Source organism: Danio aesculapii, chromosome 14, assembly GCF_903798145.1.
Source record: "Danio aesculapii chromosome 14, fDanAes4.1, whole genome shotgun sequence".
Taxonomy (NCBI): Eukaryota; Metazoa; Chordata; class Actinopteri; order Cypriniformes; family Danionidae; genus Danio; species Danio aesculapii.
The window spans coordinates 9,512,738-9,528,657 of NC_079448.1; the positions used below are offsets into that span (position 1 = coordinate 9,512,738).

Genomic DNA, 15,920 nt, shown 5'->3' on the forward strand with positions numbered 1-15,920 from the left:
TGTGTGTATGAGTGTCTGTGTGTGTGTTTATGTGCATGTGTGTGAGTATAAGTGTGTGTCTGTGTGTGTGTTTGTACAGGTGATCTGTCAGAATGTGCAGGTGTGTATGAGTGTGTGTGGTGCATGTGTGTGAGTGTGTTTATACATGTGTGTGATCTGTAATATTGTGTCTGTGTGTGTATGTGGATGTAGGTTTGTACATGTATATGTGTGTGTGGTGCATATGTATGAGTGTACTTGTACGTGTGTGATCTGTCAGATTGTGTCTGTGTGTGTGCGTGCATGTGTATGAGTGTCTGTATGTGTGTTTATGTGCATGTGTGTGACTATGAGTGTGTGTCTGTGTGTGTGTGTTTGTACAGGTGATCTGTCAGAATGTGCAGGTGTGTATAAGTGTGTGTGGTGCATGTGTGTGAGTGTGTTTATACATGTGTGTGATCTGTAATATTGTGTCTGTGTGTGTATGTGCATGTAGGTTTGTACATGTATATGTGTGTGTGGTGCATATGTATGCGTGTACTTGTACGTGTGTGATCTGTCAGATTGTGTCTGTGTGTGCGTGCATGTTTGTATGAGTTCCTGTATGTGTGTTTATGTGCATGTGTGTGAGTATGAGTGTGTGTCTGTGTGTGTGCATTTGTACATGTGATCAGTCAGAATGTGTCTGTGTGCATGTGTGTCTGTGAGTTTGTGTGTGTACATGTATAGGTGTGCGTGTGGTGCATGTGTGTTTTTGTACATGTGTGTGATCTGTCAGTTTGCGTGTGTACATGTGTCATCTGTCAGAATGTGTCTGTGAATGCTTGTATGTGTGAGTGTGTGAGTGTGTTTGTACATGTGTCATCTGCAAGAATGTGTCTGTGTGCTCATATGTGTGTGTGTAAATGTACTTTATATGTGTGTGGTGCGTGTGCATGTGAGTGTGTACATGTGTGATCTGTCAGAATTTGTACATGTGAGTATGTATGTGTATATTTAAATATATATATGTATGTGTGTGTGTGTGTGAGTGTGCGTGTGCGTGTGTGTGTTCTGTCAGTCAGCAGATGGTAAAGGAGGACACCCTCTCCTCCTCATTCTCCTCATCAGGGAAATCACACTCTCAGGCTCTCTGGGCTCAACATTAACAGGCAAATTAATTTTCAGCTAATCATACTCCTGTACTCCTTCTCTCTTTCTCTTTCTGTCTGACAAGAGACGCTGCTCCAGAAAAGCAGACCTCCACTCTTGCCTTGACTCTTGATTCTTTTCTTTCACACTTAGTAAACTGAATAAGGAGCATTGGGTACTCACATTCTTGTTTGAAAGTGAAATATTCAGTCAAATGTCTACATTCATGGTTTCCCCGCAGCAGAAACAGCGTCTTTGGGTAGAGGATTTTCAGCGACCAGAGGTAAAGCACACACTGATGGAGAGAATAAAGACATTTCACAGATATTGGGATCATGATATTGTGCGATACACTCACTAGGGTGCCTAAGCAGGGCACACTCACCTCAATACTGAAGTACCCTCGGTCCACATAGTCTCCTAGAAACAGGTACCTCGTTGTCGCAGGAGACCCGCCAACCTCAAATAACTTCATCAGGTCAAAGAACTGGCCGTGAATATCACCACACACTGTAACCGTACAAAGAAAATAGGTTAGCGTGAGCTGAAGGAAACACTGCTGCTAGCAAAACTGTAGAAGAATTGTGTTACAATGGTGGAAAGGGCAGAATGATTGAAAAGTTTGAAAGTAAAGATTTTAACTATGGTTCTGTTACAAATAAATAAACCCTGAGGCTGCCTAAATGTTTAATTCATTTTTACAACCCAACTAATATCACAGTGACATCACTGGCATTCAGTTAGTTTTCGGTGTAATCACATTAAATTTGATTAAAAACTTATTTGAATGTTTAAAATAAACAATTAATAAATTAGAACAGTACCAATGGGCACCTTGATGTCAAATTAACATAAAAAAACGACATCAAAAATGTTAATCTATTTGATTTCAAAACCTTAATGTCTATTTGACATTTACACATTGATGCCCTTTTGAGAACCAAAATAACAACATAAACAGAATTACAATAAACAGAATTACAATATAAGAAACGTTTTATTCATCTAAAAGCTTCAGTTCTAAATGACAAATTTATACTGGGTTTTGTATCCTTACAATGCATGTAAAGTATCTTGATGTCAAAATGACATCAAATTGACATCTAACATTGGCATCAAAAATATGTGAAAAAAAATAATTACAGGACAGTCATGTAATGCTGTCATTTGACATCAAGGTAGTCACTTGACATTAAATCAATTAGCATTTTTGGCATGTTTTTGATGTTGTGTAGACATCAAGACGCCCGCTCAGTTTGCCATAACATATTTTAAACCATTATCTTATTCCGGCCATAATATAAAGATCCAAAAATCTTTAGGAAACAGAGTTATGAGCATTATTAAAAGGTTTAATCAGAAACATACAGTATGTTGAAAAAAAAGTGAACAAACAAATAAATAAATTGACCCTAAATCTAACCTTTTAAAATTTTGATGAAATATTCTAAACATTTTAATAAAGTAATTAATTGCGACTAACACTGAACTTCTTCTTGTTGCACTTTTAAAATGAGTTTTAGTCATTTAAAGTATATTTAAAATCGATATTGCAGTGTGTGTGCTGCAGTCATCGAGTAGCTATTAAAATCTTTTTATTCAAATTAATTTCAAAATTATTTCTAAAAATATAGAAATAGATAGATAGATAGATAGATAGATAGATAGATAGATAGATAGATAGATAGATAGATAGATAGATAGATAGATAGATAGATAGATAGATGGACGGATGGATGAATTGATAGATTGTCAATCGTAAGCTTTTTTTCTTTTTAGATACTTTAATTTGTGAGGCATTATTCAACCAAAAATGAAACGTCATTTGCTCACAGTGTTTTTCTAATTACGTGTTGTTTCTTTTTCTGACCAAAAAGGAGAGTTTAATTGGGTTTTAGTGAAAGCTAACCAAAATGACAAACAGAAATAATGATCTAAGTTGTTGTTTTCTGTACATGACTGCAGGTTCATAAAACTCTAGTAGTGCTGCAGTTCGCACTGATTTGACCAGAAAAAACGTGTGTTTCATGTTTTATTGATCTTGATCCTTAACTTGTATATTTATGGGTCATTTCTGGGTAACTCTGGGTTCCGATTTTGAAATGAAATACTGTGAAACGTGTGGTTTTGAAACATTGTACTGGAAAATGTGTGATTTTGGAACATTTTATTGTAAAATGTATGGTTTTGGAGCATTTTACTGTAAAAAGTGTGGGTTTGGAACGTTTTTATATAAATACTGTGAAACTTGTGATTTTAGAACATTTTACTATGAAATGTGTAGTTTTGGAACATTTCACTATGAAATGTGTAGTTTTGGAACATTTCACTATGAAATGTGTAGTTTTGGAACATTTTACTGTAAAATGTTTTTATTATTTCACTGTGAAACTTGTGGTTTTAGAACATTTTACTGTAAAATATGTTCTTGTTTTACATTTTACTGTAATAAGTGTTGGGGTTTTTACATTTTACTGTAAAAATGTTTTGGAACATTTTCATATAAAATACCCTGAAACTTGTGGTTTTGGAACATTTTACTGTAAAACTTGTAATTTTTGAACATTTTACTGTAAAATGTGAAGTTTTGCAACATTTTCATATGAAATACTCTGAAATGTGTGATTTTGGAACATTTAAAAGGTTTTTTTTTTTTTTTTTTTACATTTTACTGTAATAAGTGTTGGGTTTTTTACATTTTGTAAAAAATAGTTTTGGACCATTTTCATATGAACTCTGAAACTTGTGGCTTAGGATCATTTTACCATGAAACCTGTGATTTTGGAACACTTTATTGTGAAATGTGTTTTTTTAAACACTTTACTGTAAAACTTGTGATTTTTGAACATTTTACTGTAAAATGTGAAGTTTTGCAACATTTTCATATGAAATACTGTGAAACGTGCTTTTGAAACATTTTACTGTGAAACGTGGTTTGGAACATTTACAGTAAAATGTGTTTTGTTACATTTTACTGGAAAATATGTTTTTGTTTTACATTTTACTGTAATAAGTGTTGGGGTTTTTACATTTTACTGTAAAAAATGTTTTGGAATATTTTCATATAAAATACCCTGAAACTTGTGGTTTTGGAACATTTTACTGTAAAGTGTGTTTTATAAACATTTTACTGTACAACTTGTGATTTTTGAACATTTTACTGTAAAATGCTAAGTTTTGCAACATTTTCATATGAAATACTCTGAAATGTGTGGTTTTGCAACATTCATCTGTAAAAATGTTTTTTTTTTAACATTTTACTGTAATACGTGTTGGGTTTTTTACATTTTGTAAAAAATAGTTTTGGACCATTTTCATATGAACTCTGAAACTTGTGGTTTAGGATCATTTTACCGTGACACCTGTGATTTTTGGAACACTTTATTGTGAAATGTGTTTTTTAAACATTTTACTGTAAAACTTGTGATTTTGAAATATTTTACTGTGAAATGTGAAGTTTTGCAACATTTTCATATAAAAAAACTCTGAGACATGGGGTTTTGGAAAATTTTACTGTGAAATGTGTGATTTTTGTAGCATTTTACTGTAAAGCGTGCTTTTTACATTTTACTGTAAAAAGTGTTTTTGGTAAATTTTCATATGAAATACCATGAAATTTGTAGTTTTGGTACATTTTACTGGGAAATGTGTGGTTTTGGAACATTTTCATATGAAATACTGTGAAACGTGCTTTTGAAACATTTTACTGTGAAACATGTGGTCTGGAACATTTACAGTAAAATGCGTTGTTACATTTTACTATAAAATGTGTGGTTTTGGAACATTTTCATATGAAATACTGTGAAACTTGTTTTTTAAATTGTACTGTAAAAATGTTTTGGACCATTTTGAAATGAAAAGCTCTGAAACTTGTGGTTTTGGAACATTAAACTGTAAATTTTTGTTCTTAACATTTTACTGTGAAACTTGTGGTTTTGAAATTTTGCTGTGAAACATGGTTTTAGAACATTTTACAGTAAAACATGTAGTTTTTAAACATTTTATTGTTTGTTTTTATATTTTACAGTAAAACCCTTGTGATAACATTCCCACACGTTCACATAAAAAAGCTCTAGGACCATACTCATGATTGAACACATGAAACTCATTTTTTTTTCTGTAGGGGCTATTTGCAAACAGAAAGGAAGTCCATCAGTCACCATTCTGACTGATCCAGCATGTGATCCGACAAAAAGCCAGCACAGCAGGTGATTGTTGTTTTAAATCTAATAAAATGTCTAATTGGAGCTATTCTTATTCGGGTTTGTGCTCCCAATGGAAGGTCAAAGGTTTAAAGGCCACAAGGTCTGAACGCACACAAAGCTAACCACCTTTTCCTTTCTCTCTGTTTAATGGGTTCCAGGGAATTAAATCAGTTATCCAGCAAGCCATTAATGTTTCATGACTCCAGTGTGTGAAATTCATGCTCCCACCAGCTGATGAGGCTTCAGAAATGCATGCTGGGAGAGCTTTTGGTCTCAGGTGTTCAGTGTCTCGGCCTGCTAAATGATGGCACCTTCATAGCTGAGGAGCAACATCTTTGACCCACATCAGACCTGCTGCCTGTGCTCAACCTCGCTTTGACTCAGGGGAAATTAAGGTCACTTTGTCATTCATTCTCAAATTCCACCGTTTTTTTTTTCAGAGGTCAACATTTTTTTGAGGAGATTTTCAGAAAGAATTAATTTGTATGGAGTGTAATTCTGTCTACCTGCAGAAACATGCATGTATAAGCATAGATTTAACTTTTTAATTAATTCACAGTAGAGCATAATGGAAAATACTAAGACATGTTGAATTTATATTGTCATTCATTCATTCATTTATTTGTAAGCAAGTAAGTAAATAAAATATACTAATTTTGGAGTTGTTAAGCTCACCAAGCATAAAATTATTCATTCATTAATGCTATAAAAACAGACCAATTGTGAAATATTGTTACATTAAAAACAGTTGTGCTACTTAATATACAATAGTAATAATAACAATTCATTCATTTTTCTTTCGGCTTAGTCCCTTTAATGATCCGGGGTCGCCACAGCTGAATGAACCGCCAACTCATCCAGCATGTTTTTACACAGCGGATGCCCTTCCAGCTGCAACCCATCACTCGAAAACATCTATTCACACTCATTCACACACATACCCTAGCTTACCCAATTTTTCTGTACCACATGTATTTGGACTTGTGGGGGAAACCGGAGCACCTTGAGGAAACCAACACGAACGCAGGGAGAACATGCAACCGCCACACAGAAATGCCAACTGACCCAGCCGAGGCTCGAACCAGCGACCTTCTTGCTGTGAGGCAATAGCACTACCTACTGCGCCACTGCGTTGCCTTAATAATAATAATATTAATAATAATTCTTCAGCATTTCTTTACTGTCCTTACTGTCACTTTTTGATACATTTAGGGTGCTTTCACATCTAGAATTTTGTTTCAGAACCTGACGCGTTTCCCCAGTTAGAGCGGTTCGTTTGGCATATGTGAATCCAGCAATCGTGCTCGGATCCAAGCCAAAACAACCGGTCCGAGATCGCCTGAATGAGGCGGTCTAGGTTCGATTGAAACAAACTCTGAAGAGGATGGATAGCAGTGAGAAAGCAATAAGATCCAAACCAAGCTAAATCACAGTGTATTATGGATTAGGCATATATGGTTATATGAAGAGAGAATTATGAGTAGAGCGGGATGTCATAAAAGTGCGTTTCATCTCAAACACGAAAGTGAAAGCATGCTGAACTATTAACGAGAGCTGTTTATCCTTTAGAAAAATTGTCTTGTTTATCTGTTATTCATCTCTATAATGAAAAGCCTACACTCTCAAAAAAAAATTTGTAAAATTTACGGTAAAAAAAACGGCAGCTGTGGTTGCCAGTATTTCACCGTTATAAATATGGTACAAACCGTAAAAGTAAATTCTAATTTTTACAGTAAACTACCGTATTTCATTAATTTATAGTTGTAATATGTCTGTATTTTGAATTACCAAAATCTACATATTTTTGTTACACAGTTTGACACGTTAACACACTCATATGCAGGTGGTGATGAGAACGTTACATAATGAACCAATACTCATCACAAACAACTTTTCCCTCAAGCAGAAAAGTGTATCAGGGTATAGAAGGTGCTCAGTGTCATTCACACAGCTACTAAACACCAGTATAGTTACACGCATAAAATTAAAGTCATGAAATAAACATTGTTTATCAACATTAGATGTAGAATAAATCTCTAATGTACATCACTGATGAGGAAACAACTAAAAAGATCCATAGTAACGTCAACAAAAAGCATAAAAAGTGATGTGCCATACAGGGAATTCTGGGAAAGTCAATTTGCGGTTATTCGCCGTATATATTAAGGAAACATAACGTTAACCAGGTTACGGATTTGTGCTGTAGCATTTTTACAGTTTTTTACCTGCTGTACTTAAATCTAAAGTATTAACATAGTAGCCTATTCATCAAAACCAGGAAATGTTCCTTGGACCTCATAATTATAGGCTATGTGTCATATTCATATATGACATATATATATGTTGCATGTACATATAACAGGGGTTTTATACAGGCACAGCCTAATGAAAATGAAGGACTTTTACGCACTTTTTCCAGCACCTATTTATATTTTCAAGATTGACAAGCAACGTATTGAAACACCTGAAATGTATTCTCAGCAACCCATAAAAACATTGCATATGAATATATACAAATAAAAACCATTAATAATAATATTTATTAATCATATACTAATAATATAGTAAACCTGCACTAAATGTGCTTGTGAAATGTTTTTTGTACTCAAGTAAAAATACTCTTACGCTGCTAAAATAATAAAATTTTTGGTAAATAATACTTCTATTAGGTAAAAGTACAAAGTACTCTTTTAAAAAAAGCACTAGTGAGTTACTTTTGGGAAAAAAAAAAAGATTTTCATTATGAAATCACTTGTGAAGTGTAAACAAGTGTAAACCTGTTGGAATGGTTTAATTGGTTAACTCCCAAAGCTACATGTATAGGAATTTGCACTAACAAAGGAAGTGTGGTCGATTTTTCCTTTCATGACAATTAATCTTTTTCAATAAGCCAATGGCTATGTGTGAGAGAGTCTTATTTATATTTGGTGACGATGTCTGTGGGTGTCACCATTCAAAATGAAAGCGTCTTATTGCTCATCGTCATAAATTAAAATAAGGACGCATGACAGCTGAGCGGGACTCTGCAAAATAACCACGAAACTCTGACCAATTTGATGAGAGTTTACTCGCACGTGACTTGTTTAAGCTCTTTTCCGTGTGAAAGCGAACTGCACCAACAACAAAAATCAACATTGTAACAATTTTTAATTGCTCATTCGGAACAAAAGAATCGATCTACAAGTGTGAAAGCACCCTTAATGTATCCTTACGCGATTACAGTATTTGAATGGTAGCATTAATATTACATTTAATTCTGCTTTTTAATTGGATATCGACATGATTTGTCCTGAATAATATATGTGTATATGATAATTCAATTATTCACACATCTTTGTCGGACCCATTTTCACAGATGAGATGTATGCTGAGAATGTAAAATCTTGTCTAATCTTTTAAGGACACAAGAAATATTGTCTTTTATTTTGCATAAAATAAGATATTAAGGGCATCGCAGTGGCGCAATGGGTAGAACAATGGGTCACCAATCTTGGTCCTGGAGGGCCGGTGTCCCTGCAGAGTGTAGCTCCAACTTGCCTTTACACACCTGCCAGGATGTTTCAAGTATACCTAGTAAGACCTTGATTAGCTTGTTCAGGTGTGTTTGATTAGAGTTGGAGCTAAAATCTGTAGGGCACCGGCCCTCCAGGAACAAGATTGGTGACCCCTGGGTAGCACGATCGCCTCACAGCAAAAAGGTGGCTGGTTCGAGCCCCAGCTGGACCAGTTGGCATTTCTGTGTGGAGTTTGCATGTTCTCCCCGTGTTCATGTGGTTTCCTCCGGGTGCTCCAGTTACCCCCACAGTCCAAAGACATGCAGGTGAATTGAATAAACTAAATTGGCCGTAGTGTATGAGTGTAAATGTGAGAGTGTATGGGTGTTTCCCAGTACTGGGTTGCAGCTGGAAGGGCATCCGCTGCGTAATAAATATGTCAGAATAGTTAGGGACTAAGCTGAAGGAAAATGAATGAATGAATGAATGAATGAAGATATTATAAAAGACAGCATAATGTTTACCACTAAACATATTTACTCAAATTATACTATTACGTAAAATGTCTTGTTTTGAGGCCATTTTAGAGCACACATTCCTTGTGCTAAAGCCAATGCCAGAAAGCATCGACTTGAATACAGTACAATAAATAAAAATGACATGAAGATTTGATTTACATATAACACAATGAAGAAAAATCATAAGTGCATTCTAATACACAATATTTATTCATTCTGTATTTTTATTCCAATAAGAGTGTCAAGTCACAAGCTTAGCAACATGCTAATGTCAAACTCTAGGCCTGCTAAAATCAATTATGAGTTGAGTCTCCCGTGTGAAGAGCTATTTGTCTTGAGTCTTGAGTTGCTGCCTATGTAGTGATCCAAATATGTCATTTATGAAGTTAAATCTGAGTTAGGATGTTCCCTACGCTGACGAAAAAATCTAAATTTAAATTGTGTTTCCATTTGATTCTCATTAAATGACATTTATACCTTGTTTTTTAAGTTAAATATTAAATGTAGCAGACATTTTGCTTTGAATTTCATGTTTTTCACAATTGGTTTTTGTAATGTTGCTGTTTACTAAATGCACTCAATTGTAAGAACATATTTTAACCCTTGTGTGGTGTTGGGGATGTTTTCATACACTCTGGGGTGATTTGGAGTCTTAATTTGGCCACAAATTTCTCTGTTTCAGCAAATGGGATGATTTTTGGTGACAAATCTTATTTCGACACACATTTTGGGAAAATGCTTTGAAGATTTCCTAAAAGCACAGAGTGAGTCTCCAGTCAATGATTCAGCAATTTTTACAAAGTGATCTGAGTGTGGGTTCAGAATGTGAATGTGTGAATTATCATGAATTAGAGTAGTTATTAGCATTTAAACACTCGACGAATTAAACAACAAACAAATGAAACATTCACCATTCTGGTACTTTTAATTTGATTACATACGCAAGATAAAAATCAAGTACTTTTGTACTTTGAGTCAAGTAATATTGAAAAAAAAAAAGACTTTAAACTTTCTGAGAAGTAATATATCACTAGGGTATCTGTATTTTAATTGGGTGCTTACAATTTTTGTACTTTTGATTTTTGTGTGATCCCAGTATAAGAATAAATGATTGACTACATATTTTTCATGTAATTTGTAATCTGATTACAATTCGTACAGTTGAAGTCAGAATAATTCGCTGTCCTGTGAATTTTTTTCTTTTTAAAATATTTCCCAAGTGATGTTTAACAGAGCAAGGAATTTTTCACAGTATTTCCTATAATATTTTTTCTCCTGGAGAAAGTCTTATTTTTTTATTTTGGCTAGAATAAAAGCAGTTTTAATTTTTTTAAAACATTTTAAAGTCAATATTATTAGCCCCTTAAGCTATTTTTTTTCCCGATTGTCTACAGAACAAACCATCGTTATATAATGACTTGCCTAATTACCATAAGTTGCCTAGTTAATCTATTTAAGCCTTTAAATGTCACTAGCTCAATACTAGTATCTTGAAAAATATCTGGTAAAATATGAACGGTCATCATGACAAAGATAAAAAGAAATCAGTTATTTGAAATTAGTTATTAAAATTATGATGTTCAGAAATGTGTTGAAAAAAAAAATCTTATTTCCATTAAACAGAAATTGGGGGAAAATATACCCGGGGGTCTAATAATTCAGACTTCAACTGTAAGTAATCTACCCAGCTCTGTACGTCAGAGATGTCTGCATGAGTAACCTGTGACAGGAGCCTCGATGTCCAGCATGGTCTTCTCTTGGCGCAGGATAGCGGCCCCTTCATTGATAATGCGCAGGGCGACGGGCTCCTCCACGCGGCCCTCTTTAGTGAGGTGAGCCTTCAGCAGGTCCACACGCGGTTTGCCCTCACAGTCAAACACCTCTCGCATGCTCAACCTGTGGCTCAGTGGGAACGGCACAGCTGAAAAGAGGAAAAAAAGCAAAGTGAAGATGAGTAAATGATGTTGAAATCCAAGTGGGATCACACTAACTAAAAAAACATCCGCTGCATAGTGACACATCCAGAATGCTGAACAAACTTTCAGACAGCATTCAGGCCACAACACATAGGCCATACTCAATGAAACACCTTCCAGATGACTTTGGGAGGAACATGAGATGAGAGATTAAACTCACAACAGGACTTAATGGATTTGGACAACTCAGGAATATCAGCAATCTAAAAAAACAATATTGATTAATATGGACCCTTTTCACACAGCTGTTATGACGCGTTTAACGGTCATCAGCATCTTAAATCCTTGAACGCTTTTAATTTTACGTTTTTTTTATGTGTAAACATTTATATGTATTTATGTATGTATTATATCAGTGATCCCCAACCCCTGGGGCAATTGGTCATTTGGTACCGGGTCGCACAAGAAATCATTAATTATTTATGTTTTATTTATTACCTTAGTCTAAAAATGACCACATTCTCTCGATTACATCTCAGTCACTTGAGCGTCAAAATTTTGCCACAAGCTAGTAAAATTAGTACAAAACAGACGTCTTTGTAAATATTCTTTGCAAAGAGGAAAAGGCCCAGTGAAGGACCCATGAACTGCTAAGGAATGGATCTGCTGCCCATTTCTCAACAAATGAGGTGAATCCAGCATGTCTCTGCTGGAGACCGTAAATGACGGCGGCTGTTCACAAATCTAATCTTTTCCGCACACAAGTTTGTTATTTCCAATGGAGGTGTGCAGCTTGTGTACGCATACTAGGAGCATTGTGATGTGCTCACGCCTTCCAGGCACACCGAGTTGAAAACATCTTCAGAATGCTGCGAGCACACCGCGAGTCACGTGACAAGAAGTGAATGATCAGCTTCATATTTTGTATGGACTATACACATTTCAGTAGACTAATTATCATTATATCATCTTTGTATCAAATTACAAGAAACAAATTACAGCTTGTGCGAGGCATTTGTAATGCAGCGTCTATGGGTTATGACAGCACATTCGACATTATTCTCTCTTCTGGCTGCCGTTATGTCTCACACAATTTTTTCCTTTTCCTGAAAGTCTTGATTTTCTTTTGTTTTATTGCTAGAGCAATAAGATTGTAAAGAAATTATTTGTTGTACTCTCCCCTTCACTCTACGTGCTCTACGTTTACCCGACTACGACTTTCGCTACTAATAAACCCATAAACGTAAAAAGGGTCCATTCATTCATTAATTTTTGTCTCAGTCCTTTTATTCAACAGGGGTCACCACAGTGGAATAAACTACCAAAACCCCCAACTGGGGCTTGAACCAGTGAAAAGGGTCCATTTTTATTAAATATTAAGTGTCCCATATAAATACCATATATGCAGATATATCAATGAAAGCATCTATTTCTATCTAGAGACCAAAATACCACATTTAAGAGTGTGATAACATACCTAGACCTGCATACAAGTACATTTTATTCATTCATTAATTTTCTTTTCGGCTTAGTCTCTTTATTAATCTGGGGTGGCCATAGCGGAATGAACCGCCAACTTATTCAGCATATGTTTTACTCAGCGGATGCCATTCCAGCTGCAAACTATCACTGGGAAACATCCATAAACACTCATTCACTATAGACAATTAAGCTTACACAATTCACCTATAGCAAGTCTTTGGACTGTGGGGGAAAACGGAGCACCTGGAGGAAACCAGCACCAACATGGGGAGAACATGCAAACTCCACACAGAAACGGCAACTGACCCAGCCGAGGCTCAAACCAGATACTTTCTTGCTGTGAGGCGAACATGCTACCCACTGCACCACCGTGCGGCCAAGTACATTTTAATGTATTTATTTTATTGGCAAAGCAAGCTAAAATTCAGGAAACCAGCACTCTTATTTCTTTTATATATTTTTCATAAGGCAGCACGGTGGCGCAGTGGGTAGCACATTCGCCTCACAGCAAGAAGGTGGAATGAATGAATAGTTTTCATATATGCTTACTCAACTGGATCTTTTTTATTGTTAACCTACAGTTGCAGTCAGATTTATTTGCTCCCCTGTTTTTTCCCCCCAATTTCTGTTTAACGGAGAGAAGATTTTTTCAACACATTTCTAAACATAATAGATTTAATAACTCATCTCTAATAATGGATATATTTTATCTATGTCATGATGACAGTAAATAATGTTTGACTAGATATTTTTCAAGACTTCTATACAGTTTAAGTGACATTCAAAGGCTTAACTAGGTTAATTAGGTTGACTAGGCAGGTTAGGGTAATTAGGCAAGTTATTGTATAACGATGGTTTTTCTGGAAAAAAAAATATAGCTTAACGGGGCTAATAATTTTGACCTTAAAATTGTTTTTAAAAAATTAAAAACTGCTTTTATTCTAGCTGAAATAAAACAAATAAGACTTTCTCCAGAAGAAAAAATATTATCAGACATACTGTGAAAATTTCCTTGCGCTGTTAAACATCATTTGGGAATTATTTAAAAAAGAAAAAGAAATTCAAAGGGGGGCTAATAATTCTGACTTTAAATGTAGACCCCAATTGACCACTCATAAGTGTCAATTTCTTGAACTTAATATTTATACGTAATTTGAAAGCTGAATAAACGTAATACATAAAGGTTTGTTAGATAGGACAATATTAGGTTGAGATACAACTATTTGAATATCTGAAGGCTCCAAAAAAATATAAGTATTGATAAAATCTCCTTTAAAAGGGACCTATTATGCCCCTTTATTCAAGATGTAAAATAAGTCTCTGATGTCCCTAGAGTGTGTATGTGATGTTTCAGCTCAAAATACCACACAAAAAATGTTTTATAACTGTATCCTAACTGTGCCATTTTGGTGCTTTAAATTTAAATGAGCAACAAATGCCTTTGTGTCAGCATAGTGGCAGATTTAATAACAAGACAATGTTGGACTGCTGATAAGGCTGTCAGGCTTTATTCTTCAAGAACAACTGAATGGATGAACTTTATTCATTACATGTCACAGATTTTGTCAAATTAGGGCCACAGCATAATGAACCGCCAACTCTTCCAGCATATCGCAGCGGATGCCCTTCTAGCTCAGTACTGGGAAACGCCCATAGACACTCGCATTCACACACACATACTCACACACTACGACCACTATATAGACTATTTTGTTTACACAATTCAGCTATAGTGCATGTCTTTGGACTGTGGGGGAAAACTGGAGCACCCAGAGAAACCCCACACAAACATGGGGAGAACATGCAAACTCCACAAAGAAATGCCAACTGGTCCAGCTGGGACTCGAACCAGTGGCTTTCTTGCTGTGAGGTGACAGTGCTAACCACTACGCAACCATGCTGCCCTGTGACATGGACTAAAGTTTGTAAATATTAATGCGCAAAAGACCATATAGACATAAATTCTACATGTTCTGCAGGTCTGTGTGAATGAATGGCATGGTTTTGTTTACTATTTTAGCATCTGTCTTCTAACTATGAAGAAGACATGAACAAATAAACTTAATCTCCACAGCTTTTGTAACACCTTCACCATTAAATTGGAGAAAAGCTACTGTCACATTCACTCAGACACTCAAGCATCTTCTTGACAACCCATAAAAAACAGCTTGACTTGAAAAATTGGTCTATTACAAAAAAAAATGAACAGCTTTAAAAAAAAAGATAATTTAAATGGATAGTTCATGCAAAAATGAAATATTACTCCATTTTTTGGATGAGATGTTAAGCCGAGGTGGTGTCTCTCTGGTCATTAAATATCCCATGGCACTTCTCGTAAAGAGTGTGTAACCCTGGTGTCCTGGCCAAATTCTCTCCAGTGGCCCTTACCCATCATGGCCTTCCAATCATCCCCATCCACCGAATTGGCTCTATCACTAGCTATGTTTCTATCCAAAAATGCGAATGAACTTTATGCGCAAAACTGGATTATCGCATAAAAGTCGTGCGAATAAAGCAGCGTTTCCATCCAACGACTCAAAGCGAACAAAAACGTCACTTCCTGATTAACTGGCGCCAAATATCAACAGTAATAACGGAATTTTCTGCGGTTGGAGAAGCTGCGTCAATCTTTTCTTCATCTAATAAATGACGCCTCAGAAGTCAATCCTGACATGCAGTGAACGCGCGGTGGCGTTTGACGGCGTGAGCATACCTCCCAACACTCCTATTTTTCCCGGAAATCTCCCGTATTTCAGACCCATCTCCCGCCACCCTCCCGTTTTGTTATTTTACTCCCCCCTCCCCCCAGGTCCTAAGCTTTTTGGTACAGTTTATAACTAATAATAGTATCCGATCGCAGCGGCTGCCCGAAACACAGTGCATAGTACAGTTAACTGTGTTATTCAGACACCTCATCCCCAACACCTAAACATTATGTTTTTTATGCGCATTTTCAAAATTTCTGCACATATTGGCATTTTCATCAACCGTTTTTTTTTTATGCGCACATCCATAATGCGCATCAAATTTTTGGGATGGAAACATAGCTAACGGTTACAGGTTTCCAACATTTTTCAAAATATCTTCTTTTGTGTTTAACGGAAGAAAGAAACTCATAAAGGTTGGAACCGCGTGATGTTAAGTAAATAGTACATTTTTGGGTGAACTATCTCTCTTATAGGGTCTTACAATCTA

The 15,920-nt window shown here is 35.6% G+C and overlaps 1 protein-coding gene across 5 annotated transcripts in view; it reads right to left on the reverse strand.

The window, feature by feature from the left end:
• The window catches only part of ppp3cb (protein phosphatase 3, catalytic subunit, beta isozyme), a 104,202-nt gene that overhangs the window by 44,247 nt on the left and 44,035 nt on the right, over positions 1–15,920 (reverse strand). For 3 of the 5 annotated variants that reach the window (XM_056471971.1, XM_056471969.1, XM_056471970.1), the window contains exons 2-3: positions 11,048–11,248; positions 1,294–1,620 (exon numbers count right to left, since the gene is read on the reverse strand). In XM_056471971.1, coding sequence (XP_056327946.1) covers positions 1,294–1,620; positions 11,048–11,248 — 528 coding nt within the window. The remainder of the gene's footprint in view (positions 1–1,293; positions 1,621–11,047; positions 11,249–15,920) is intronic. The other 2 variants (XM_056471973.1, XM_056471972.1) reach the window with 1 other exon arrangement.